The sequence below is a fragment of the Malus domestica genome, chromosome 14 (assembly GCF_042453785.1).
Source record: "Malus domestica chromosome 14, GDT2T_hap1".
Classification (NCBI taxonomy): domain Eukaryota; kingdom Viridiplantae; phylum Streptophyta; class Magnoliopsida; order Rosales; family Rosaceae; genus Malus; species Malus domestica.
In genome coordinates this window covers 26002680-26030530 of record NC_091674.1, presented here as the reverse complement: position 1 = coordinate 26030530, position 27851 = coordinate 26002680, and the positions used below count along the sequence as shown (strand labels likewise).

The 27851-nt window shown below is 36.4% G+C and overlaps 4 protein-coding genes and 1 long non-coding RNA gene across 5 annotated transcripts; 1 reads left to right on the top strand and 4 right to left on the bottom strand.

Moving 5' to 3' along the window:
* Positions 1-978: 978 nt before the first annotated feature.
* LOC103455192 (uncharacterized) lies at positions 979-3638 on the top strand. The gene is made up of 2 exons (XM_008394777.4): positions 979-2006; positions 3435-3638. The coding sequence occupies exon 1, from the start codon at positions 1149-1151 to the stop codon at positions 2001-2003; it is 855 nt and encodes a 284-aa protein (XP_008392999.2). The 5' UTR covers positions 979-1148; the 3' UTR covers positions 2004-2006; positions 3435-3638.
* A 117-nt stretch (positions 3639-3755) lies between these two features.
* Positions 3756-7126, bottom strand: LOC103455191 (AP-1 complex subunit mu-2). Its single transcript, XM_008394776.4, has 11 exons — positions 6686-7126; positions 6365-6511; positions 6170-6232; positions 5899-6075; positions 5711-5814; positions 5237-5344; positions 5024-5120; positions 4733-4830; positions 4513-4654; positions 4278-4400; positions 3756-4186 (listed from the first exon to the last, which is right to left on the bottom strand). Exons 1-11 carry the CDS (start codon positions 6812-6814, stop codon positions 4088-4090), a joined length of 1287 nt encoding a protein of 428 aa, XP_008392998.2. The 5' UTR covers positions 6815-7126; the 3' UTR covers positions 3756-4087.
* A 605-nt stretch (positions 7127-7731) lies between these two features.
* Positions 7732-10720, bottom strand: LOC103455300 (lysM domain receptor-like kinase 3). Its single transcript, XM_070812307.1, has 7 exons — positions 10162-10720; positions 9748-9954; positions 9401-9624; positions 8806-9161; positions 8544-8682; positions 8356-8454; positions 7732-8262 (listed from the first exon to the last, which is right to left on the bottom strand). The coding sequence occupies exons 1-7, from the start codon at positions 10391-10393 to the stop codon at positions 8095-8097; spliced, it is 1425 nt and encodes a 474-aa protein (XP_070668408.1). The 5' UTR covers positions 10394-10720; the 3' UTR covers positions 7732-8094.
* A 3430-nt stretch (positions 10721-14150) lies between these two features.
* Positions 14151-14777, bottom strand: LOC114820968 (oleosin H2-like). Its single transcript, XM_029092392.2, has one exon. The coding sequence runs from the start codon at positions 14775-14777 to the stop codon at positions 14151-14153; it is 627 nt and encodes a 208-aa protein (XP_028948225.1).
* Positions 14778-23490: 8713 nt separating this feature from the next.
* LOC114820969 (uncharacterized) lies at positions 23491-25953 on the bottom strand. The gene is made up of 2 exons (XR_011575207.1): positions 25602-25953; positions 23491-24485 (listed from the first exon to the last, which is right to left on the bottom strand). It is a non-coding gene; the product is annotated as an uncharacterized lncRNA (long non-coding RNA).
* Positions 25954-27851: the final 1898 nt, after the last annotated feature.

Here is a 27851-nt window from a genome sequence, read left to right as displayed (position 1 = left end):
TGGGAATATACATATAAGACTTATAGTATCCACTCCCCTGGGCGATGTGGGATGTTACAATCCACTCCCCTTAGGGCCCCGACGTCCTCGTCGGCACACTTCCGGCCAGGGATTGGTTCTGATACCAAATTGTCACATCCCGCCCCAGGCCCCCACCACATCTCGGGCTCGACTCCACCGTAGCACAATATTGTCCTCTTTGGGCCCCGACCACGCCCTTACGGTTTTGTTTCTAGAAACTCACACGAGAACTTCCTAGTAGGTCACCCATCATGAGATTACTTTCGCGCAAACTCGCTTAACTTCGAAGTTCTGATGGAACCTGAAGCCAGTGAGTTCCTAAAAAGCCTTGTGCTAGGTAGAGATGAGAATATACATATAAGGCTTACAGTATCCACTCTCTTGGACAATGTGGGATGTTACATCACTTTTCACGTGATGGAATCCTCCAAGTAAAAGTTGTTGAAAAACACCTTTAGAACATGAAAATTATATTTTATACTAAGGCAAGTGATACATGCTCATCCTTAACTTGTTGACTTTCATTTGATTTCTTTTTAAATTTATTATTCTTTTATTGATGAATATTGACGTATAATGAAAATTTATAATCAAATTTATTTTACATGTGATGGAGTCTTATTGGGTGTTGGGTCCTATATATGTTTTAGGAGGCAACCTATAAATTTCAGGTAGAAGAGAGTCCACAAAGTGGGACGAATTTTAAGTTTCAGAGAGTACAATGGTAATTTTTGAATTATAAAACATAAAGTGAGATTAAAATGAAATTCTAAATATAGTAGCTAAAAATAAGCAATGTAAATTCAATAAAGATAAATCCAAATCCACAAATATTTTCTGTCAACTAAAAGAGTTGGGGTTTGTAGGCCCAAATCCTGGGCCGGTTGTACGCCCAAATCCTGGGCCGGTTGAACGCCCAAATCCTTCTCGTGGGTCAACAAACTGCACAATTGACTTGAATTTTAAATCCATTCCGATCTTGGATTAAATCTAAATTCAATTAAAAAAAAAAAAAACCCAAATCCAAAACCCTAGGGTTTTCAAATCCTCTTTTCTTCCACTCCGTCTCCAAAACCCCGAGAAGCCCTGAGCGCGGAGGACGGCAGAGGCCACCACCCGCCGCCACAATGTCGATGTCAAAGAGCTCCAAGATGCTGCAATTCATAAACTATCGGATGCGAGTGACGATCCAAGACGGGAGGCAGCTCGTCGGCAAGTTCATGGCCTTCGATCGCCACATGAACCTCGTCCTCGGCGACTGCGAGGAGTTCCGGAAGTTGCCGCCACTGAAAGGCAAGAAGACCAACGAGGAGCGCGACGACCGCCGGACACTAGGCCTCGTACTCCTCCGCGGCGAAGAGGTCGTGTCAATGACCGTCGAGGGCCCGCCTCCTCAGGAAGAGTCTCGAGCTAAGGCAGCCAGCGCCGCCGCTTTGGCTGGTCCAGGATTGGGCCGCGCCGCCGGACGAGGTATCCCCACTGCTCCTCTCGCCCAGGCCCAGCCCGGTCTCTCTGGCCCGGTTCGCGGCGTCGGTGGACCAGCCCCAGGTATGATGCAGCCCCAGATCTCGCGCCCGCCAGTTCCGAACCTCTCCGCGCCGCCTATGTCGTACCCGGCCGCTCCAGTGATTCGTCCACCCGGGCAGATGCCTGGATATCCCGGGCAACCTCCGATGGGTCGTGGTCCACCTCCTGGTGTTCCGCCCCCTCAGTTTGCTAGGCCTCCTGGTGGGGGTCCACCTCAGCAATTCCCTGGCCCGCCACAGATGCAGTTTGGGCAGAGGCCGATGGGACCTCCGCCCCCTGGGCAGATGATGAGGGGTCCACCGCCTCCACCTCGCCCCGGAATGCAAGCTCCCCCACCCCGTCCCGGAATGCCGCCTCCACCTGGCGGTGGAATGCATATGTTTGGACCGCCTCGTCCTGGAATGCCACCTCCACCCAACCCTCAGAACCAGCAGCAAAATCAGCAGCAACAGTGACTGGTACTTCCTCACCTCATTTGTTTTGATTCAATTCTGAACCGTTGGATTTGGCATCTGTTTCTGAATGATGATATACATAATCTCCTGTTACGGTGTTGGATGTTTGGCATATGCGATGTGTGTCATTGCTAGTCTTTAAAGTTAATGGTTTCTATAGCAATTTCTTTTATTGAATGGAACCTTATGACATTGCGACGAGAGATACCTTTGAGAACTACCAAGAGTATTCTTGTTTTAGTTCTGCTGCCGAAATCTATGTTGTTTGTTGAAGGAGATTTCTTTCTCCTCTATAACACCAAATCTCAAGACCTGCAAGCCTATTCTTTGCGTTGTGAATGCCATAATGTATTGTTATGAAATAGTATGATGTTATATTCTGCTTCACATAATTCATCTGGAACTCGATCTTTCGTCCTATATCACTGTTCTAGTCTGAATACTCACCAGTCGACAACCTTTGATGTCCACTAATGGGAAAATTGCACTTATATGCCTAACATATATAAAGGATTTGTCATATTATAGTCTAGAAATGGAGCATTATCGCATGATATTGGTCCTATTGCTGTTGCGAAAAATTGTGTCATTGTCCAAAATCAATGTGTAGTAGTCTTGGTATGTTATTTTACTCTCCCTCTAGTTGTCACTATAAAAAGTTTAGTTGCTAATTTTACTCTCCTTTTTCGTAGAACCAGTTAATACATCCTGTTTTTAAGTCTTGGGCTTGTTCATCTTAACTTTTAAGTGATTGGAAAATAGAAAGCTGTTGGATGTCATGTTTAGCGAACGTTGCTGTACAATTGTCCCTCTAATTGCTGTAAGAATGTCCGGTCTTGGTAAAATGGGGGTGGGGGTTAAACACCCGAACAAACAAAAATAAATCATGATACAAATATCCTGATCCTTAGTAACCCCCAATATGTCATCGTTCAAGAGTCGAAACACACCACCCTCACAACTTCTTATCCTTTTTAACTCAAGATTCGGGCACTAAAATTGCAGTTGTAATAGTCATAACAAACTTCAGCATTTAGTTTTTAGGTTTATATAAAATTCTTGTGAATCTCTATTTTTACATAGGAGTTGAAGTTAGGACGTTCTGCTTTTTTTTTTGTTTTTTTGGTCAAACGATAGATTTTGTTAGATTAGACGTTTTGCATCTTTTTGCTTTACAATTTTTTTTTTCAAACAATCTCTTTTAATTGGAGAAATCAGTTGAAGTAAAGAAGCGCGATTGTATAACTTATATTACTATTACAATCATGATTTTGTAAGATCATCTCATTATTTCTACTATCTATTTAAAGAATTGCTGCTGTTGCCACTTTCATTTATGAAAATTACATTTCTTTTGTCAGATTGATCTTTCATTCTCTTCTTGCTTGGAAGGTGACTTGATCCCGTTGTTCGTTTTGTTTCGTGTTGCAGGTTTATTAGATGTGATTTTGAGGTTTTGGAATGCTGCTGCCTTGCATATTGTTTCAGTTTTTGTAATGGGTTTGAGCCTGTGCAGACCTTCCTCATCCTGTAGCTTTGGAGTGCTATGATATGTAGCTAAACTACTGACCCTAAAAAATATTTGTAGGTTTGCCAATTAATATGCAACTCTCTCTCTCTCTCTCTCTCTCAGAATTTTTTCGGTGTATCCATAACACGGCTTTGTGGGGTTACTATTTCGCTGAAAACACGTGGAATGTTATATCATGTAGCTTGTATTCCAAGTAAGCATAACCAAAAAACAGCTTCACATGAAAGTAAATAAGAGCCTTTCATTTATAATTCAAGCATGACAAAAATAAAATTACTGAGTCAAAAACACAACTCTTCGCCACGGCGTATAACCTTCTGTATGAAAGCAAGTTTCGGGTCCGAAACAAAATCTCCTGCTATCGATTGTAACAAAAATGATGGACAAAACACAAATTGATTGAAGAAACTAATAACATCGATGCTGTGTATTTTTGGAAGAAAGATCACCGGATACGGGACTGTACTGGTAACAGCAGAAGTATCGAAGGAAAACTCTCCACGCAGTGTATTCTATTTACGCGATTGAATGCAGCACGATACGTAAGTTGCGTTTACATTAGTCTCAGTTCGTACTCGCCAGCCATTGTTATGTACCTCACCCATGGAAGAGCTTGGTAGCCACTTTTCTCGATGATCTTTAGGTATCGGACCTACAAGATTCAAACGGGGGATAGGCACATTTAGTTTGAACCAATCACACCATGGAACCCGTTCGAGACAGTAATGAAACTCATATCGTACCTGAATTCCCGAGACAGTAAAGTACGGTATCTCAAACTTCACTCGAATAGGAGCTCTTCTTTCGGGAACCGCTTCTTCAGCAGTTATACTAGGGAGCATAAACTCAGCTCTCAACATGTATTCCTAAGCAATTTAATACACAAACAAGGTCAAAATTATCTTTGCGAGTGTTTTTGCAATCAATAATATACTTAAGGGGAGGTGAAAGCATATGGAGGTTTAGACGAACTGTTACCTTATTACCGGGAAAAGACTTAACTTTCCAGACCAAAGCATCTCTTTCAGGAGCATATGCAGCAGATCCCATTGATGTCCGGACATTAGGATTTGTAGCATCTGCGGGCACAGGCAACTCAATTTCGACATTTGTAGCCGTGCTGCACAAAGTAACCGTAGCTTACAGTGAGAATTTGGATAATGGCACCCGAGAATGTTAGAGCAGCAATGCTTTTTACCTGCGCTCCTTATACTGGCTCCTTGCTTTTACCGTGAATTCAATACGACTCCTAGAATGATTTTCAACTTGTGCTTCCACCCAGATAAGAGGCTTCACCTGAAATCATTGAAGGACAAATGGTCGTTTCTGCTTCATATTTTGAGCAAATGTAAACGTACATGTAAATAGGGGTTGGATCTCCGCCAATTGATTAACTTATGCTCCCTTTAGTTACCAAAAAAATTAACAAGAATTTATAAGCATGAGGAAATAAGTATATCATTAACGGTGAATAAAATATGAAATGTACCTGAGTACTGAGTCTGTACGTCATCAGATCAAATGCTCCATCAGGGGGTATGAAGGATATAGTCCGGTCATTCTCAAATCGAGCCAAACGCACACACCTAATATGGTGGGAAAAGGTAAAGTAAATAAAAAAGGTTGTAAGCATTGTAACGTGGTTTATAAATGAAGCGACAGATACATGAAACAGCAATACAAAGCAAGTTAGGCAACATACTGATGGAACTTAATATCATCCAGATCAATTGATTTTCCTTTCGTTGTTCGACCTTGCGCCTCTAGCAGCACTCTATCATTCAATCCAAGCTTACACTCGGGCATACCACTAAAAAAAATGGAGAAAGTTTAACCAGTCAGTTTCCAACATGAAGTTAGCAAACATTACACTATCCCAGGGCAAAATCCAATAATCTTTACAAAGTTTTAGGTTACTTTTAAACAATTACTCATTTTCCAGGCTCAAGTTAGCATCACTAGCCTTATAACTAGGTGCGATCTAGGTCAATCAAGTGACAAATTCAAGAAGGAACATGCTAATCATTATGCTGGAGCCGCAATCTCCAAATCCTAATCATTTAAGAAGGGTTGGTCCAAGCACATTTCATTTGGTGGGCTTTGTAGCAAATGCAGTTGCTGCTATAATTTGTCCATATAATTTATACTAAATTCAAGAAGAAAAGAAGTACCGCACCTCAAATATGTTCTCATCTTTAGGGCTCCTACGACATCTGATCGTATAATTTGTCCGTTGCTGTTGACAAGTATGTTCACGCTTTCCACCACATCCAAAAAGACCTGATAGAAAATGAATGGAGATTCATGACACTGCAGTTGCAATTTAATAAATCAACGGTAAATATGAACAGAGGATCAACCTACTTCGTTCTTCTTGAACTGTATCCCTTCACTGCGCCAAGACACTGCATTTGTAACGGCCATGGGAGGACGTTGTGTCACCTCCATCCTGTAAGCATCGGTCTTGATAAACTCATTAAGAATCTTCGCTTCAGTGAATTGCGGGAAACCAAAGTCCATAATCTCGTCGAGTAACTCATACTGTCAACAGACAAGGGTATTATTAGAAATTTCGCATACCACCATCAAAATTCTATGCATCATTCTACCTATAAACACCTTACAATTCAATTACCACAACGACAAAGTTGTCTCTTAGCGATTCTTCTTCAAGCTCTTCAAAATAGTGCTTAAACACCTGAAAACATGAACAAACATATCGAAACACATGAAAACCTCCACAGGGGAAATAATCTACGACGAATGGCGGCGACATTACACCAAATACAGCTAAAAAAATCTAGCAAGAGAGAGTTTGAAGAGTGCTTACATCGATTACGCGGTGCAGAAACAGCAGCAAGCTAGCAGCATTGCAGTTCTGCCTCGATGCAATCATCAAGTAGATATTGTTGTGCTGTACAAACATGTAGCTGACTCCATTGTCGTACACCACTGGATCTTGCGACTGCGGATCGCCCTGAAAAAATACAAATTTTCCAGTAAACGCAAACGATTCAGCTACTTTTTGCCAAAGTTTGAAACTTTTTATTCCGATTGAGAAATTGATGCCAACCCAATTGCAATTGCAGCTGAATATATGCGTGTGTGCATATATATATATATGTGTGTGTATATACATATAAAAGATTACCTCTTTTTCGATGAACTTGGTGAAGAAGCGTTCAGCCTGAACAGCAGAGACATCGCCACGGTAGTCGCGCCAAATCAAAACTCGTCCTTTGATGTCCAACAGAAAAAGCGCCGAGGCGGCGCCGGCCATCGGATTTAAGATCGAGAGATTTGGATCCGACCCAGTACTCACCACCCCCAAAAGATCATTCAAACCAACCTATCTTGTTCTCTGGTTCTGACTTCTATGGCATAACACCATACATATCAAGAGCAATGAAATTTTGGATATGAATTTTTGAAGCTTGAATTAATCAAGAGCAATATAATTAATTAATTAATCAATATAAAAGTCGGGCAAATTTGAGCTGTTGGTGACGAAATTCAATGGATCCTGCCGCTAGTCATACTTTTCATATTTCAGTCTTCCGAATAGCCATATGAAGAAAAGCCCAATGAAACTGGTTTCTCCTTTGCCCAACTTAGCAAATTATGTGGGCTCTTATGGTGGGTTTATGCAAAAGTTTTGTGTTTACTTTTTTACATGGAAAAATAAATTACTAGATAGTGTCACCGATATCACATTTACTTTCAAAACAACCAAACAAGAAAGCTTTTCTTGCTATGGAAGGTAAAGTCATATCCCAAACATGGAAATTACTAAAATTAAAAGCAATACCAGTGACTGAATTCGTAAAAAAATTTGTCTCCTTGTAAACGTAGTTCCATGAAATGGACTCAAAAGCGATCCCCAACCACTTGATGTCTTCAAAAATGTTTTTCAATCGGAAAAGGGTTGAGCAGAAGCCTTTAATCAATGACTAGTTTAGAGTCACCTTCCCCACAAACGTTCCTGAAGCCCTTTACTTTAGCCAACCAACCTCAAAGCTAAAGCCTCAGCTACAGAGATGCTGTTCTCTCCCAGATTTCTAGCTCCAGCAACAATGGTCAAACCATCTTTATTTTTAACCATTTGAGTTATAAATTTATGGCGAAATTCTGTGTTCTTTTCATTTTTTATATGAGATCCAGACACCATTTTTTTTTGTTTAATGGACTTGGTGTTATTTCTAATTTGAAGTTTTCATTTCTGGATGCTAATAAGAACACTGCTCGGCTCATTCTCTAGAACGAGTTGTTTTCTCTTCCAACAAATCACTGTTTTGGCACTTATGCAAAAATTATTCATAAAAAATAAAATTTTATGCATAAATGTCAAATTGTGATTGACATATAAGTAAGAGACAAGTATTACATTTTTGTTAAACTGGACGTGATGTTAGTATTTCAGTTTTCCTTGGACCGCTGAAAAAAAGAACGATACTTTCAACATATCAATTGAAGATTTTGGCATGTTTGAACATGAACGACCTTTAGACACTTGTACACCTCCTTTGCTCAAATAGTCAATTTTTACTTGACCTTCAAGTATTATCTTCCACTCATGAGTAAGCCACTGAAGACCTGGCTCTTCCCTCCAAGCAATGCTTCCCATTCAATTGAGGACGTCAATATTTGGGAGAGTGTTTGCACAATGTCTTTCATCTCTGGTCTATTTACTGGATCTTCACTTGCACACCTCAACGCTATTTCCGCCATCTGACATATACAATAAACGTATCATAAACTTGGAGTCTGTTTGTTAACTATTATGTTATAAGTTTTTAGTTTTCTTTTTTCTGTTGCACAAACCTTGTAGACTTCTTCCATAGGGTAACTTCCTTTCATGTTACCATCTATTTGAGCTTCCAAAGCAGCTTCTGGATCTTTTTCTTTGAAAACTGCGTATATCTGCATAAAAAGCAGAAAAATGTTGCTAATTCCGAGTCACTTGGAACAAAGATTGGTTATTTGATTAAGAATTTAATTAGCTGACTTACAACGGAGATGAGTGACTTCATCCTTTTCGGTTCTCGGTTGTCACAAAAAATTGCACGCTGACCGGTTATTAGCTCTGCTACGACCACTCCGAATGCATAAACATCAGTTTTTGATGTCATTTGCAGCTCACGCACAGATCTTGCAGAGAAAAAAAGTAGTGGATTTAGGGTAGTTCATAAATTTAATTACCACTAATTGAAGTTTTATTTTCCTTGACAAGTACATAATTAAAATTACAACCCTAATGTCTGCATTACTTACTCTGGAGGAATGTAACCGGGTGTCCCAACCAAGCGTGTTGCTAAAATATCTTCTTCATTCGACCGTTCTACTAACCTTGCCAGGCCAAAATCTGCTACCTTTGCTCTGAGTCCCTGATCAAGTAAAATGTTGCTCGTTTTTATGTCACGGTGAACATAGCGCTTCTTCGTGTGATCATGAATGTACTCAATTCCTCTTGCAGTATCCAGTGCTATCTGTGCTCTTGCTGTCCATGAAAGCGGTTGGTTTCCTTTCAGCAATGGATCATGGAGATGATCATTGAGGGATCGATTCTGAAGAAACTCATATACCAAACACAGATGCTCACTTCCACTAGCATATCCCAGCAGTTCTACCTAAGAATAAAGATTCGGTTACTTTTCCATTTACAAATTTTTTTGAAATGGTTAATAGCGTTTCTGACTATGTTTGGTAGAAAAACTTAAAAGTGCTTCGGAGTTAGAACCACTTTTGGAGAAGCCCCTAGGAAGCACTTCTACTCACAATCATTTTTTTTTTCTTTCCAAAAGTGCATCCTACGGAAGTAGTCCCAAATGGGACCAAAATCTTTTACTTACTTTTTTCTTTTTCTTACCACATTGTTATGATGGATCTTGCATAAAACCTTGAGCTCAGCAAAGAACTCCTTTGTTCTGCTAGATCTCATCTTCTTAATTGCTACCTCCAGTTCTCCTAATACACCGTAATAAACACTGCCATATCCGCCCTCTCCAATCTTCCTGGTGTTGTCAAAGTTGCCTGTAGCCTGCTCGATTTCCTCCATCGTATATATAACTGGCCTTTCATTCTCAAAAGTTTCTGTAGCAAGCACAAATATTGTGTCACATTCTTATGCTAATATGTTAGTTAATCTAGAAATTGATATGAGTGAACCCAATAAAATTGTTTTCTGATGAAGTTGAGTTAACTTAATTGTCTTACCTTCCATTTGCCTTTTGAAAAACTGTTGCTTCATTGAAAAGCCCTTTTTGGCATTTGGGTTCACATCTTCTTCTTGCTCTTCTTCTTCTTCTTCTGTGTTCTTACCTTTTCTGTATCTTATGAGAAGAAATATGAAGAATGTGGCCCCCAAAAGAAACCCAACAGCTGACACTATGCCTATAATTGCAGCCAAACTGAGTGTCTTCCCTGGTTCGACCGAGAAAATTGGTCAATTTATCGTACTTCATTTAAAGAAAATGAGCATTTATGATAAGAAGTTGTAATTGACACTTCAAAATAGTCATCATGCACTTCCCCCTAACAGAAATATCGAAGAACAAAGAGTCAGTATGACTATTTTGGTGTGTCAATAGCAATTTCGTTACGATTTTGAAGCAAAAAAAGAGGCACTACCTTGCTGCTGGACTTGAAGTCCATTGAGCTCCATTGGCACAAACAAAACCCACCCAACATCTATAAAATTAGGGGATTGAGTGAAGTTTTTGTTCAAATTCTGAATCTCACTCTCATATGCAGATAGAAGTTTTTCAATATCTGATAAAGTGTCATGATCTTGAACTGTGTATGTCACAACCTCCTGTGATTTTTTCTCTACACACCCACAAACAAGGTGAAAAGTAGTCATGTTTCCCACAGTAAATAGCTGCTCCTCTCCCCCAATTTTCACTGCTTGCCCACTGTAAAACTCACTTACCACATTTCCAACAGTGTCTCCTTCTTTAACTAGGTAATTTGTATCATAGAGGTAAATTTGGGTGCCCTTTATATCCTTGCAAGTGCAAGGAACAGAAACAAGATAGTCTTGTGGGTGTTGGTTGTCATGAACAATTGGGTGGATGTTGGATGGGTTTACTGAGTAAATGGTGGCTATTTCCTCTGTTGCCTTTTGAGATGTGGTATAGAGAGGAATTGCAGGTCTGGGTGTGGTGAGAAGTAGAGCAAGTAAGAGGGTACAAATGGAGTGAACTTAATCCTGTAGTGTTGTCTGAGAGAACATTTGTGTAGAACAAAGTGGTAACGAGAATTGAGAAAAAATGGAACTTTTGGTTTGAAGGAGCCATTTCCATGCTGAAATAATGATCTTTGGCATTGGAAATGAGGTGAGTAAGAATAGCTTCTGGTTTTGGCTTTACATGCTTTGTCATTTTATACTAAGTTTGAGGTCAATTTTAAATGAGATGTGAAGTCGATTCAGTCACCTAAAGTTTAAATTTTCCTTCTCGTCGTTTAAATAAAGGGGTTTTTCAACTTTCATTCTTGAAGAAGATTAAAATTTAATAAAAACCTGGTGTTAGATTGAATATTGATTTTAGTCCTTTAATGTGTGCTTAATTCAAATTCATATTATAAAATACAAATAGATATCTTATTTAATGTCATTACATTAAATTTTAATTTTATTATTATACACATTTTAATTCATTAATTTTATTTAACTTCCTCTAATTAGTGTACCTAAACGTATTGTAGACATCGAAATTTCGTAAATAAATGTTGACCGATAAATCAAAGTGTCAACGCTCATGTATTACATAAATTTTACACGTTGCGTGTGACTCAACGAAAATTGAAATGAGTTGGAAAAGTCATCAAATAGGACACGTGTCAACACCTGGCAGAAACGACTTATTTCATCTGGGATATTATATTCAAAATTAGGTCTTGGAAAATTCTATAAATACAAGCCCATTTCATTCATTTGAAAGAAAAAGAAGGAATTGATATTACACCTTGAAGCTCTGAAGCTCTGAAACTCCGAAGCTCTCAAGCATCCAGGTTCCCGAAGAATCAAGAAAGCCTTCTTCGTTCTTCGTTCATCGTTCTTCCAAGATCAAACCCCAACGGCCCTTTGGATCAACAATCATCCACCAATTCAAGATCAAGCCTCGACGGCCCTTGAAGAAAGTGTTCTTCGTTCTTCGTTCATCGTTCTTCCAAGATCAAGCCCCGACGGCCCTTGGATCAACCATCCACCAATTCAAGATCAAGCCCCGACGGCCCTTGAAGAAAGCACCATCGTTCATCATCCGTTCATCCAAGATCAAGCCCCAACGGCCTTTTGGATCAACAACGTCGACAAATCCACACATCCAACTGTTCTTCAAGATCAAGCCCAAAAGCCCTTGAAGATCCGTTCATCACTGTTATTCAAGATCAAGCCCAAAAGCCCTTGGAGATCCGTTCATCACTGTTCTTCAAAGATCAAGCCCAAAAGCCCATTTGAAGATCCGCTCAAGTCCACCTTCAAGATCAAGTCCACGGCCCTTGAAGAACGTTCATCCTTAGATCAAGCCCAACGACCCTTTGGATCAATCGCACATCCACCAATCAACACCTTACGGAGATCGAATCAGAGGATCAATATAGAGAGAGATTGTAACCCAAAACTATCAAATACAAATATTTGTTTGTGCACGTTGTTCTTGTCTCTTTCGTTTCACGAATTTTCCGTGTTCACACGTATATATCATAATATATTTTACCAAATTAGTGTACCGAAATGTCCATACCTAAATATATTGTAATAAATTAGTGGCACATAAGAAAATATGCAAAAACATAAGTGTACCGAAAAATCTCTACTAAAATATTTTCTTATATAAGATACTTACCATAATGAGAATTAAAATTTATAATATTTTCATAAAATTTAATTAAAATTTATAATATTTTCATAAAATTTAATATATGAACACCATAAAATTATAAATAAAAAGAGAGAAATTGATTACATATGATGACATTAAATAGAATTTAGGGATTAAAATCAATTTTTAATTTTGTATAAGACATTTTTCTAAACTTCATCTTATTTAAGGATTAAAATTTAATTTTTTATTAAATAAATTAGTGTAAAACATCGCTCTCATAAAAGAAAAACAAAAAAACAATTTTGAGTTTCTTTGCATTACTACCACGTAGCAGTGTAGCAGGTGGGAGGCCAACTTCGAAAGGCAATCCGACCACTCCACAGACCAATTATATTTTTTGCGCGGATTTTTACCGAAAACAAAAATGACTTTGAATTGCTAAATTTTTAATTGTTTAGATAGTAATGAAAAACAAAAAAAAACAAAAAAAAAAAAATCAAACGTGGTGTGTCTCCTTTTCAAAATGACCTCACACCTTAAAAGTATTTTATAACAAGCACTTCCAACAGAAAAGTTCCAAAGATATTAGGTAATAAAAACCATTAATAATCTAAAGAACTGTAAACTTGAACAAGTGTTCAAATGATGATAGGCTGCAGTCTGAGGATTGGCAGCATCTTAATGTTTGTTTGATAAGTACTCAGAGCTAAATCTTACTCACGAAATATTATTAAGATATGTCATGAAGATAAAGAATGTCTTAAGGCATAGACTTGGGATTAATGAGGGATTAAAAAAGGAGGATTAAGTTCTGTGCTTTGTTTAATCGGTCTGAAAAAAAATAATAAAGCAGGCTGGGTTTACATGGAAGTTTGTAGGCGATCATGCTTCTGCTCTCTTATTATTTGTCCTCGTTCATTTTCTTCTTTGTTATATATATATATATATATATATATATATAATTTTTTTCTCTAACAAATGATATTATCTACATTAAAAGAAGAACAAACGATATTATCTACATTAAAAGAAGACCGATAAGCCTCACAATGGCTAGCAATACTATAGTGCAAAAAGAATTAGCACCAACGTGATTCAAATACGTTTTTGACAAAAATCGAATCTAAGACTATTTAAGTAAAGAAAAATACCACTATACATTACTAAATGGCTCTTCCTTGTTTATATTAGGATAACTGTTTTTTTATTTATTTTTATTTTATTTTATATCGAGAATATTAGGATAAATGTTAAAATATTAAGTAATGCAAGAGAGCAAATGTTTAAACTAAATTATGTGATGACTGAATTATTTTGATTAGCGTGAGTAATGTTAACATCACCAAACATGACTTGGGATTCAAGCCGAAAATTCGTTGCTTCAAAATCCAACACTAAAATTTAGCAAGTGACAAGGAAGAATTGGAAATTCATAATCCAACCAAAATAAAAGAACCAAGCGCTGAAAAAAAAAAAAAAGCACAGCCATTTATTACATCATAAATCCATAGAACTACAACCATCGACTCCAAACGGTTAGTACATACCGGTACTGAGGTAACACAAGCACCAAAAAGATAAACACATACAAACACAAACACCAAAAGATAAACACATACAAAACAGAGAGAGACACTAGCCATTGAGGCCCATATACATAAATATATATGCATGATCAACTCTCCATCTTCATGTCCTGACTGTAACATAAACACCGTCGCGGCTCCGGCCGCCTTCTTTTCCCCTGCCAGTTCTTTGTTTATTTGATCCCTACAACCTTCCTGGGTCATTTCAACTTCCTCGGCCTTGCTGGATAGTCTCGCCCACATCCTTAGTCATCTGGCCCACCTGACCTCCAGTCTCCTGCATCTTATGGCCCACAAAGTCTCCCGTCTCTTCCACCTTCTGGCCCAAGTAGCCCGCCGTCTCCTGCACCTTCTGGCCCAAATATCCTGTGGTCTCCTGCACCTTTTGGCCCATCGTCTGGGGCAGACGAGACCGGCTCAAATAATGGGCTAACCAAGAGAAAGACGATAGGGCCGTGACCCCGAAAGCCCCCGAAGTCAATATCCCCGTCACAGACAGAAATATGACCACAACAGCCGGGACCAAAACCGGGCTAAAGATAACAAAAAGCGGGGTGGTCACTGCCAGCCCAATGATGGTCCCGGCCAGTGTGAGCCCTGCAAGCAAGAGCAGAGTTCCCCCTACTGGAACCAGGGTGGCAATTGCCAAAAAATTTGAAGCTGAGGAGCCATTTTGAGGACGGAAGCTTTTCCCGACTTCGAAGGGGTAGCGTTGTTGTTGGTCATACTGGTAGTGAGTTTGGTAACCTTGGTGTTGTGGGTTGTCGAACTGGATGTGACTTTGGTAACCTTGGTGCTGTGGTTGCTGCTGGCGGTAGTTCTGATCAGCCATTGTTATGAGATATTGAGAGAGCTAGGGTTTGCTGGGTTTGGTTGATCAGTGGAGGATGTGAAATGAGAGACTGAGAGGAAGATGAGGAGGAGGGTTTGGATTTTAAAGGAAGAGAAAGACATCGGTTGGGGGGGGGGGGGGGGGGAGGGGCACGTGGAGGGAGTGGGGGACACTTGTTGAATGCATGGAGAGTGAGGGTTTGCATGGTGAGAGAGGAGCTGGAGTGTTTGGTGATACCTCATCAATCTTTCGTTGGTTTCTGCGTTTTAGAATTTTAATTTGTGAAGGATGGATAATGTGGTCTGGTGCAAATGGTAATGTGCGTTTTTGGCAAGAACACCCAAATCTAATAGGGTTTGATGAACCGATTGGTTTCTATTTTCAACAATGGTAAGCATAGTAATCAAGTTAAATTCAGTTAGTGCTCATACTTAATTAACTTTTAATGACATGCAAATGGTGTTATATTACAGAGAAAAACTTCGGTTAAGTTTCCTAATTAGATAGATTTTACATTTCATAAAAATCAGAGATTGAGTAAGACCAAAAAAGGTCGTACCCAGTGCACAAGGCTCCCGCTTTACGCAGGGTCTGGAAGAGGTGGTATGAATTACATAGTTTGTCTAACCAAATTTTATTCACATTATGATGCATTGATGCCTTGATAGGTTGTTGATGTCTTTAGGTTTGCTACTTTAGGTATATTTACATTTTAATGCTTATTATTTAAAAAAATAAATAATTCAAGTCTTTTAGAAAATGATCAGGATTCGGGGACACACGCTTTTGACATACATTTTGACACACGTTTGTATGGACCTACTCCGCAGTGTACTTCAACGATCCAACTGTTTATATTTTATGTCTTACTTCAAAGATCATGTCTACCAAAAATCACTTGAATCTAAAATCATATGATTGTCAGATTAAATTTAGTGTTTCTTCGTAGAACCATATTTGTATATATTTTTTCACTATAAATGAATGTCTAATGGTTTTGAATTTGTCTAATTTTTGCAAGGATGATCTATGAATGATATACTAAAACATAATAATTCGAATCGTTAAAATACATTACAAAGAAGACCTATAAAATACGTGTCAAATATATAAAAAGCGGGTGTCTTAAGGATCCTAACCCCCAAAGAATATGGAACGTATGAAGGCTCCAATTTGCTGGTGTGAAATTGGGGATTGGAATTGTACAGAGTGTGCATTTGGAACTTGCATGTTTTTGAGCTTGGTGTGAAATTGCAAAGAATATCGAAACATGGTCTGATAACCGATGATTTTTAATCTCTTATAAAAAGGAAAAAAAAATCCGATAATTATCATCAAATTGGTTTTATTTAAAATCAACAAGCCTCATTTTCAAACGACAAAAAATACTATGGTAAGCCTAGTATAATATTCATATGTTAATATATTATGATGTATGAGTCATTAGATCTTGATGTCTAACCAGATCGAAAGCATTCCGTTTTAAAACCTAAAACACGAATTGGAATGGAAAAAAAAAAAACAAAATTGTTCATTGCTAGCGTCGTCCTTCTCTCATCTCTTAGAATCCAATACCTACACTTCATATTCTTTTTCATTTCCGAATCTCATATTAGATTTCGATATGAGATGGATCTGTTTTATAAAAAAAATGTGAAAACACATAAAAATGGGTTCAGATAGATATGTGAAGTTTGGTAGCATTGGGTTCAAACCTAAAAACAATTTAGAAGCACACAAATTTGGGATTTTAATCTCTCCTTCAACTATTGAAATGTGAATTGATAGATCATCGCTATGTCTTAGTTACGCTCCTGTGTTATGAAGGCTACACAATGGAGAAAATACAATTTGGGTCGGATCCTACTTCAACACAAGTCAGTAGGTGGGCTACGTTTGGCAATATACTTATTATCCAAGTTTAAGCAGAATCTATAAACAGATACTGCTTGGCCCACAGTACATGCCTTGACCTTTGCATGGTTTTTATTTTTTTTATTTTTTATTTTTTTTATGTCAAAATACATTGTTCTCCTTTTGATGACAACAAAGTGCATCACATTATTCTCCTTAATATCGAAAATATATTCATGTACCACTCAAATTATTACCGTGTTTTCTTTTTATAATGGGAATAATAACTGCTACTGAAAAAGTTGAGGTTCTATTATAAAATTAATTGGTAAGATGGAAGTAGACCAACTTACTTGTAAATCCATGCATGATTCTTCCTCCCATCAATGTGAGATTCATTCTCAACACGCCCCCTCACATGTGGCGAACTTTCAAGCCTAACACGTGAAAAACATAAATCGGTGATGTGGAGCACGTGTAGTCATTGGGCTTCACATATATGACAACTTGCTCTAATACCATGAAAAAAATTGAGGTTTCACTATAAAATCACTTGGCAATATAGGGTCCAACCAACTTCTATAAGCTCTTACATGATTTGGTCACTCACCAATGTAAGACTTTATCCTCACATTCTCACAACTACTAATTATTATTATGAATATGGACTACGTTGGATCTCCTATTAAACTTGTAAATCTCTACACAATTCAAATATTATTAGATTGATGCAATTTTTATTACAAATGGTGTTTCTTTCCCCAGTCAAAATTTGATCCATAGCTATTCGAAAGGAACACTTAACGTACGACTAGAGTCTAGAGCTAGTATTCCTAATACCCCTTAATTAACAATAAAATTATAAAGGGGTCAGCACTACTTGATATGTGTTATATACTTTGGAATAACGAAATATATACTTATATTCTTGATTAAGATATGAAGATATATCAGCTGGGATTCTTGTGTAATATCTAGGCATAAGATTACAGTTTGACTTGATAAAATGATTGCTCAAGGGCAGAATATGTACCCAAAGAAAGTGTAATTTTTCTTGAACCCACAATCTTGTGTTTATTTGTTTATAATCGCTTTGAAGGCCACCACATGATCATGGCTGCCATCATTGGTTATCTGAAACAAGAAACACTTTTCATCCTATAATATTCATATAAAATAAACACCAGCATTGCAGGGAATAATGTAAAGATCGATCGATGTGCTTGCAATTCAGTGGTTGTTATTGTTGGAAATTTTGAGTAGAATTTTGTTATATGTAAATTGGTGGTGTTTGAATGAAATTTTAACTTAAATGTGGGGTATTGTTGGAAATTTTGAGTAGAATTTCATTGTCCCACATTGCTCACCACCACAAAGTTTCCTCACTTTATAAGGCTTTGTCCCTTATGAAAAGTGATTGGAGGGATGAACTTTGGAGAATAGAATTGGACTCACCCTTCGGATTGGGCTTTGGGGTGTAATTAATTTCGAATTTAATTAATTTTTTTTATGAAAAGACTCATCCTTTCAGATCAAGTCTGAGAGCGTATGAACATATTTGAGAAACAGATGAAGTAACACACCCTTTGCGTTGAACAGTCGCCTCCCAAAAACATGTCTGTTGCAAATAGACATATGCTCACTATAAATACATGCATGTGCATATCATTCAATACACAAAAAATCATCAATCCTTATATACCAAGCATACTAAGAGTACGACAAACAAATTCGCCAGAAGTCTAGTTTTCTGGTGCTAGAATTCTAACTTAGATTGTTGAATCCTGGTGAAGCAGACATCTGTATAACTACAAGCACTGAGTAGGGACAAAATTTCTGTTTCAAGAACATTGTGGTACGCAAGCCTCGATCTTCTATTTCTCTGCTTAAATAATATTTCATCTTGTTTATTCTCTGTAATATATTTATTCGCATTTATTATTAGTATATATGAGTTTATCGTAGATTGTTAACATATATCTAATAGTTAGCCACATACACACACCTTTTCTAGAACTCGTGCATGTGTCGTGAAGTTGTGATATATGTATCCTAATTCCTAAATACACTTCTATGATTGAGTAGTACTATATATATGTGTCTCCATGATCAATTTTATTTATTTTAGCTAGAAAAGTTAGTAGATTAATTTTTTTTTAAATTCTTAAAAATCGTAGTTATATATTATCCATTAGATTCAGGCCATGATGCACTAGCGACTCTAAATATGTGTATGATTACCATTTTTTTTATTATGGAGATGGAAGATAGTTTGAAACTTTTTTAATAATTTAGAAGAGTAAGAAGTTTCAAACTCGAGATGCATGGGTAAAAACCAAGCATCCCATATATCAACTAGGAAATTGTGATATTATGTTAACTGCATTTGGGTCTCACGTCTCTTAGTTCTTATTTCTTTACTTTTCCTTTGGTTTTTTCTTTTTTGTTTAATTTTTGGAATTTAAAAAGATTTCTATCCCTGATAGATATGCTAGCTGCGTTATTTCCAGAAGCAATATTGAATATGGTTCTGTCGACAAAAGCATTCCATATAATTGCTTAATTAGTGGAAAATTTAGAAAAAGTGAGATTCAAACCAGTTGATTGCTGCTGATATAAGTTTGAAAAATTAGGTAAGACCACAGAAATTAATTATATGTGTTGGATCAACTGCTTTAACTGAAAAAGTGAAAGAAAGGGTAAGCATGCAAATATATATATATTTTTTTTCTTGTTTCTTGTGTTTTTTTTTAATAGGATGCAAATAAGGAAAATTAATTAAAAGAGTTTGAAAATTTTGATTTTTAACTATAAGAATAAAATAAAGGGTAAAATGAATAGTACTAGAATTGATTTTTTAGTGTAAAAATATGATTTTTCGTTAAAGTAAACATTATTTTGAGTTTTATGTTAAAGTTCTCATGCAAATATGCATGTCGGCCTCTGGAAAACGCCGCTATATATCTTTACAATAATATTTGATTTTGAGCTTCTCCATCATGTTCATATGGCTAGGTACAGTGGCTACCTGGATAATTGAGCATGGAAAATAGGATTGGCTATGATTATTTGCATGGGCCACCCTTTCATGATCAAAAGTGAAGCTTGACTCACTTAATGGCATTTTTCTACCTTTATTTATTGCATTTTACTAATGGCATTTTTCTGATTAAAATGGAAAAAAGAAGTAAGCATTGAACATTTTGTGAATAGAGAAGTGCCAATGAAGATGATGAGTTGACAACGGAAATGAAATATAATTCACTGTTTTCGTGTATGGCAGTCATATATTCAATAATAAGGGTTAGGATGGGTAACACACAATTTTTGATATACATTTTGTTTTTTGTAATGTATTTCATTGACCCAATCGTCTATCTTTTAAGTATTCTCTTAAAAATTATGTGTACCAAAAATCGTTTAAATTTGAAATCATATTACCTTTAGATTGAATGATAGTCATTATAATGTTTCATTACAAAATTGTATTTATCCATTTTTTGGCAATACAAATGAATGTCTAATTGGTTTTTAATTTGTCTAATTTTTTATAAAAATAATCTATAAATGTTAAACTGAAATATAGGCGGATCTTTAAAAAGAAATTGCGAAATAAGCAGTACAAAGTGTTGTAAAAAAAAAAGTGTTCACCAATCCGAACCCTATTAATAATTGTTGATCAAAGGCAAGCTCATTTTGTTTTATGACTCTAGAAATCGATATTGACATGGCAAATTTTGACGCTAACAGTGATTGTACGGGCCGGGAATATTATATTTTGAGTATTGGTATCCGTTTCTAGCCGATGATATCTTTTTGAGGTTAAGACAAGACAATTCCAACTCGTTGTATTACTACAATATGAGATGGATTTTTAGGTTTTAGTTACGTTTAATAGGTCAAAATTAGCTTTTAAATTTTTCCTTTTAACTTTGGAATTCTTTGAAGGTCTTGGAATTTCTCATATTATTATGACTATTTAAACAACATTGTCGTATTTTAATGATCTTATCATCATTATTCATTAAAAGTTGAGAGTTTCTTTCAAACTTCTGATATTCCATAATCTTCTAAGAGAAATCGTTCACGATCTCCTTAATCTAATAATCATTCTTGATCCCTTTAATCAATAACTTATATATATCGCAAAACATTCAAGATTTGGTAATGTGTATGCCGTCCTTAAGGTGAAAAAGAAGTTACAACCTAAGTTAAAAGATGCATACGCTGAGCATATTTATAACACTGTACCAGTATTTTCTTCGGTAAAACTCATGAATCGAATGAATTAAGGTAGGAACATGCAGAATTTTTGGTGGGGGCAGAAAATAGGAGCTCCACGTCCTGTTGTCTTCCTTGTCCTTTATAGCTAATAGTAAAAAACCTCTCCTGCCATATTTCACCAGCACCTTGCTTCTTTTCCACGTCTTTGCAGAGAAGAAGATTGATGGGTTGATGGATTCTGAATTAATAATTATTGCACCCCAAAAACTCCAACCCAATAAAAAAAAGGCAAACAACGATTTCAGAAAGCCATACTTGTTCCCCACAGCGGAGGGGTCCTCTCAACCCACAGTTGACAGTAGCTATATCGATCAAGTATCATACCTACGTTACAAATCTGTTATTTGGGAGATGATTTAAAATGGTAAGAAAGTGTTTTGATGACTACTTTACCAATTAACTCAGAAGCTGGTAACAGTTAGATATATATTAGTTGATCTTTTGTTGATCTTTTGACTAAATTTGGTCAATAAACTAGTATACTAGTCAAGAAACACCTGAGTGTAAGAACTTCCTTGTCTATCACATAGAAAGATTAGTTGTCCAAGTCATTGCTTAATTAAAAGATAACAGGCACGCATATGAATTAGCTAGTAACACCACGTGACATACAATATACTTGATTTCTTCTTCTACTTCTACAACATAATGAAATTTCAGTGGACAAAGTCACTCACTCATCATGTGATATTGATAAAACCTTTACCCAAGTTTTTCTCTAATGTGCTACGTATTGTAACTTGATATTGGTACCAGGCTACCAGGTTACCAGCCAATTACTCATCTGTTGAAGTATAAATAATTATTGAATATGGGGTATGTGGAATTGAGATGAGAAGATTGGATTTGGTTGGCCCAAAATTTCCAAGGAAGAAAAAGGTGAGGCGACGACTATAGTTGGAGGACAATGGACGTGACTCTCACTGGAACCACTGCTGACCCACCTCCAGATGGTTCATTCATTCAGAGTCAGACTCTCTGTTTGTGTTTGTTCGTGTACATGTGTGTTTTGTATGAGAGAGAGAGATGACGCGTTTAACTTTTCTTGATTTTAATGAGTGTAAAATCTTGTGGGTTTGTTTGTTCTAGAGAGGGGGGAAAGAGAGAGGACTGAGAAAAGTGAAGAGAAACAGAAAAGATGGTGTGCGTGTTTTTTATGATGAAAGTTTGGTGCCGCTACAGAATACGAAAAACATATCAATGTATGCATGTGAGAGAAAGAGAGAGAGAATGGAATGAAAAGAATTTCACAGTAGTAGTCCAAGAATATAAGGAAATTCAAATCAATGTTTCTCTCTTTTTCTCTCTCTCTCCATCAGATATCATACAATATTTGGTCGAATCTCAGAAAGTTTAATCGTAATATGATGATGCCTTATTTTGCACTAGTTGATCAATTGTTGCCATACCCTTAATTTACTGAGTAAAGGATAGAATACGCTGCTCGTTGACTTCGTCAGTTAATTCGTTTTAAACCGTAACCCCAATTGCTGCTTTGAAAAGAAAACCTGATTGCTTTGCAGGGTTTCAACAGCAGCTTTGAAGGGTTTATAAATATTTTTTGATTTTTGCTTCCTACTGGAAAATTAGACATTTGCTTAGTGTAATTAACCTAATCATTATATTAAGAGAGGGAGAGAGAGAGAGAGAGAGAGAGAGAGAGAGAGAGAGAGAGAGAGAGAGAGAGAGAGGTATGATAATGTTAGTACTGTGTTGAGACTTTTTTATATCAAAGGTTTTACTGTTATGTCTGGTAATCTTTGGGGGCAGATTAGTGAGGGAAAGAGTCAGTACCAGTTGGTACTTGGAAGACAACAACTACAGTGATTTATGTATCGGATCCAATGAGGGAGAGACTGTACGTGCTACTGTTTCAGATATCTCTGCAACTATACTTATACTATATACAAAATATATAATATATTGAATTAATATTTGGAGGACGAACAGATTCACACTGTCAATTACATGATAAACACTACAATTCAAACAAGTTGGAATATGCACGCACAAAAGGTTGAATTTCACACTGTTCCTCTTTCAAATATCCAAAAGGCTAATGCTTTTAAGAAGTTTTCAACTAGCTTCGCCACATGCACGCTACACACACACACACTCCATGAAATGAAACTTGTGATCAAAAGATAAATAGGACCATGATTAGCTTAGTTAGGTTAATTATATTTAATATTGAAAAACCAGCGGCATGAGTGAGAGCTACTCAAATTATTTAAACATGTAAAGTGGTCCTCATCACAACATGCAATTAAAGGAGCAGCTGAAACAATGGTCAGACTATATAGGGTGAAAAGAGGACTAACCCCATCTATATACTTATAACCCCATCTATGTACTTAGGCACACACACAAGATAATCCTCCTTAATCCGTATGATCATCAATGGTTTTATTAAAAGAATTATCAATACTAATTAATGTTTATACAAACTTATATTGTTGGTTATAATTAAGTACATATAAACACTTCATTTGTGACAGAGAATGTCAACCCTGCGTGGCATGCGCATCTGCACATATATGTATAGTTGCACTACTATAATGACACAATTGCCATATTTAGATGATCCAATATTATTGATTTAAGCAAAGCCTTATTTAGGTAGAAGAATATATAATTCAGGTATACAGCTAGCAACGAACCCACCAAGTTATGCTTGGGAAACAATGAAACTACTAAAGCCATCTATTTGGCTATAAATATAGAAGATCACAGTAGCAGTACTACTACACGTGAGGCTAGGCATAGAGACCCTGCTGAGTTCTACTACAACAATTTATAAACATATATCTATAGTATACCACACATGACTGACACCACCAAACCCTAGCTAAATTGGATTTTATTTACCTCTGTCAATTATTTTGATGAGCTATAGCTAGGGTCTCAAACCTCAAAACCCCAAATCTCAAATCACATTCTGTCCTCTCCTCCTCCATCACCACTACCTCCTCCTCCTCCTCCTCCTCCATTCCATGGAAGATAAGGTACTGGGAAACTGACTCCAGGAGCATTACTAGTTGTGGTAGTACTAGTTTGTTGGTAGTACTGATGGTGATGATGAGGTTGATCAACCACCAACCTTCTCTGAGGATCCATATTCGGCTGAATTACCGAATATGTCCCGGCCATTGATGCAGTAGTAGGAGGAGGCAACACAGTTGTTGTGAGTTCATTGCAGGCATAGTGAATAAGATCAGCATTAGCTGCATCGAGCTCCTTCTGGAGCCTCTGGACCTGTCTTTGGAGGAAAGAAATGGCACCAACACAGCCATAGACCGGGTCCCTGACACGTGCCTCGGCCTCATAGGCCAGGGAGTTCACGGCGTCCTCACGCTGGTGAGGCAGGAGCTCGTTAAGAAGTTTGGTGACATTGCTAGCCCCGAAGATCTTGTGGACGTTTGCAAATTTTTGGGGCTCCTCTGGTGGGAAATACGGTGCAAAAATGCAGCCCGGCATGCATTTCCTTCTCAAGAACTTGCAGGCAGCGCATGGAGAGTTATAGGAGGAGCTGGAGGATGCCATTTTAAAATATTTCACTGCACACCAAAGCTAATCTCTAAACAATTAACACCGTACACCCTTATTTCGTAGGATAATGAAAAAAAAACATGTATGCATTTTATTTTACTGAACATTTCTCCATTTTAATGCCCAAAAACTATTTATTTCATTCTTTCTTATTTTTGTGTGAACATTTTGTTTATAATAACTAGATTAGAAATCTAATTCAGTTGAAACGTTTACTATATAATTTTCCTTTATTTTTCTGTGTTTTAACTTCCCTTTTTGTGTATAATTGATCCGTTAAATGCATCAAGGACGATCAGAACAACAACAAAAATAGGTGTGTATATAATCTATGTGCTTACTAGAGTTTAATGAAACACTAATATGAAAGAAATAAAAAAATCCATCTCATCCAACCCACCACACCACCACCGTCTCCCTTTTCTCAGTTTACTCTCTCTCTATCTCTCTCTCTCTCTCTCTATATATATATATATATTCTATTAATTCGTGCAACTCAGCTATCTCTTGAATCTGGAAATTCTCAATTAATTTCTCTTGGCTCTCATCATCTAGTCTTTTCCATTTTTTTAATAATAGAATTAAGGTAGTTTAGTTAATTCTTAGTTTCTTACATGTGATAGCTGCCTTGATCGCTCCACCTGCAGGGCCATCTGCATGTTTCCTTAATTTTGTTGTCTTTTCTAATTATTAGTTTTACCCCCTCTCTCTCTCCTCCCACCATCCACTCAGCCACTTAATTAGAAGCAGAACTGAAATGCGTGAGCAAATTATATAAGGTCATCAGCATATGATATCATAAATCATTAATTTCCAAATTAATCAGTTAAACTGGGATCTGACTAGTGCAAACTCACCCATCATAGGTATATGTTTACATATCTTAGAGTTAAGGTCCAAGACATTGGAAATTAAGATCTAATTTAAGCTAAACCCAAAATTAGGATCGATCTAGTTATATATCCTTTTAATTAGCCTTCAGGTTCTGCAGGCCCTCCAAAAGAAATAGAAACCACAGTATGGAATTATGTAGAATATATATAATTAACATGTAAAGGACAAGCTACACTTGTTTACCTTTCTGGATCTACATGTGTTTCTTCTGATGAAAGGAATAATAAAAAGGGAAGTTTATACCTTTTTTCTTTCCCTTGTGGAGCTCTTGCAAGTAATTAAGAGCTAGCTGTATGTGTTCTTTGCTCCTTCCAAGATATATATTTACTAGCTAGCTAGCCTTAGCCAATTGAAGGGGAAAGCATCAAAGATTTGTTACTGGAGGAGAGATATACCTGAAAGAGGAAGCCCTAATTGGAGAGAGAGAGAGAGAGAGAGAGAGAGAGAGAGAGAGAGAGAGAGAGAGAGCAGCTGAAAATGCAGTGACAAAAGGTAATGGGGGGAGAGGCTAGGAGTAAGAGGCAAAGAGTAGAGTATTTAGTGGATGTGAGAAGGAATGAAGGCAAAAAACAAAGTAATAAATGGGAGGTACACTAAAAAAGAATGACTATGACCTTGCATCTAATAATAATATCAAAGGATATGAGGATGTCTCCAATTCCTCTCTATCTCATTCCACCCCATCTTTTAATCTCATTCATTCAGACAACAGTCACTACACACACATACAAAATATACAGACACATACAGAGACAAGAAAGGAAATGTTTCAGTTATTACATTTGGAGAAATATAAAAATGATTATCATAACTAAGCAATGATCAGTTTCTTTTCTTATTAGAATAAGATATATTTCATTCATGAAAGAAGCAGACAAAAGATTTATTACAAATGAGGAACATGACTCTAATAGGAGGGTTGTTGCAAACAAACATTGGAACTATACCATAATAATCTTGCATGATTAGTACCTTAAGCCATGTATAATAATATTGATGATCACCCAAGATAATCTATGTATATATATATATATATATATATACTCATATACACTTGCTTTTTGGTTTGGTGATATTATATTGCTATTATGTAGTGTATACATGATACGCACACATATATCCCTAATTGGCTAATACCCACTGCACAATTAATTAAATTGATTTCATATACTAATTAAAAGGAGAAGTGTATATATGGGTGTAATTTTGAAAAGAGGTCAAAGCATATAGTAAAAACTCTTCAGCATCAAGATTGATCTTTAAAAGAACCATATTCATTGGTGTATATAAATGTCTTGGAGATATATTTAGGGTTAGATAAGAGCAAAAAATAATCCAATTAATGTAACTTTTCTTTGTTTGAGCATCCGATATATATCGAACATCACCAACAAACAGTACAATAGTGAATCCAACAAAATGGTTTTTGTAAGCAATAAGGCCACTCCCACTGCAATTGTAAATATTTGTTGAATATCACATCTCCCTCAGTCCTATCCAATGTCATAACACAGCTGCATCTATGATACTCACAAGTATAATAATTGTGCACATTCTTAACTAAGTTTATAACTCAAACACTCATTAAATGGCAGTTAACTGAATAATATTACTCATATAGCTTCAGCCCGAATTAGAAATATATAGAGCTCGTTTGATGCCAATTCTATTTTTAGTTTAGTTTTCATTTTTTGTGTTAGAAAGAAAAGGAAAGCATTTGGAAGAAATGAGAAATTAAAACTTGAAAGTGAAAGTTTGAAACAACTTTGAAATTGTTTAGTTTTAAGTTTGTGTGTTATGTCATATACATTTTTTCAGCCATATATCCTTACTTCGCCCTTATTCACTTCTTTCTCCGGAAAAAAAATAATGGAAAAATTAGTATCCGGTCCCTAGTTCTTATTGTTCATTGACTAAGACCTTATTAGTTCTCAAATTTTGATTCAAGTCCCTAGCATTAATGTGATAATGAATTTACATGTTTATTATATAATTTTTTAATATAAAAATTAGTAATTAATTTAGGGTTTAATACTCACACCTCTATTAAACTTCTAATTAATTTTCAATTCAAACATTTCCAAAATAATAATAAATTAAATTAAATTAAGTTTGTACATATTAGTTTTTTTTTTATATATATAAAAAGATTCTCAATTTTTAATCTTAAATGTACCCATTCATATAATTTTTCAATTTTTTTAATCTTAAATGTACCCATTCTCAAATATATGAATTTGTTATATTTAACATGTACCCTTTTTTTAATATAAAATCCTTTCAAATTTTTTAATCCATGTTTAAACTTATATGGGTACATTCTTTTTCGTTGATTTGAGAATGTATCCATGTTTTGGTACAGTAACTTTTTTTGTTAATTTTGGTTAATGTACCCATACATATATGTATATACACACACACACACAATATAATAGAGAGTATAATTTATATTTTATTATTTTTAATCCCATAAATTATGGGTTTTATTTAAAA

Excerpts from the sequence above, each read along its gene's own strand:
- LOC103455192 (XM_008394777.4), top strand. The coding sequence starts at position 1,149 with ATGTCGATGTCAAAGAGCTCCAAGATGCTGCAATTCATAAACTATCGG.
- LOC103455300 (XM_070812307.1), bottom strand. The coding sequence starts at position 10,393 with ATGACTACTTTTCACCTTGTTTGTGGGTGTGTAGAGAAAAAATCACAG. Across the intron at positions 9,625-9,747 it reads TTTCAAAAGGCAAATGGAAG|AAACTTTTGAGAATGAAAGG; the intron begins GTAAGACAATTA and ends TGCTTGCTACAG. Across the intron at positions 9,162-9,400 it reads AGATCCATCATAACAATGTG|GTAGAACTGCTGGGATATGC; the intron begins GTAAGAAAAAGA and ends CTTTATTCTTAG.
- LOC103455191 (XM_008394776.4), bottom strand. The coding sequence starts at position 6,814 with ATGGCCGGCGCCGCCTCGGCGCTTTTTCTGTTGGACATCAAAGGACGA. Across the intron at positions 5,121-5,236 it reads GATGATATTAAGTTCCATCA|GTGTGTGCGTTTGGCTCGAT; the intron begins GTATGTTGCCTA and ends CCACCATATTAG. Across the intron at positions 4,655-4,732 it reads AGCCAGTATAAGGAGCGCAG|CACGGCTACAAATGTCGAAA; the intron begins GTAAAAAGCATT and ends TACTTTGTGCAG.
- LOC114820968 (XM_029092392.2), bottom strand. The coding sequence starts at position 14,777 with ATGGCTGATCAGAACTACCGCCAGCAGCAACCACAGCACCAAGGTTAC.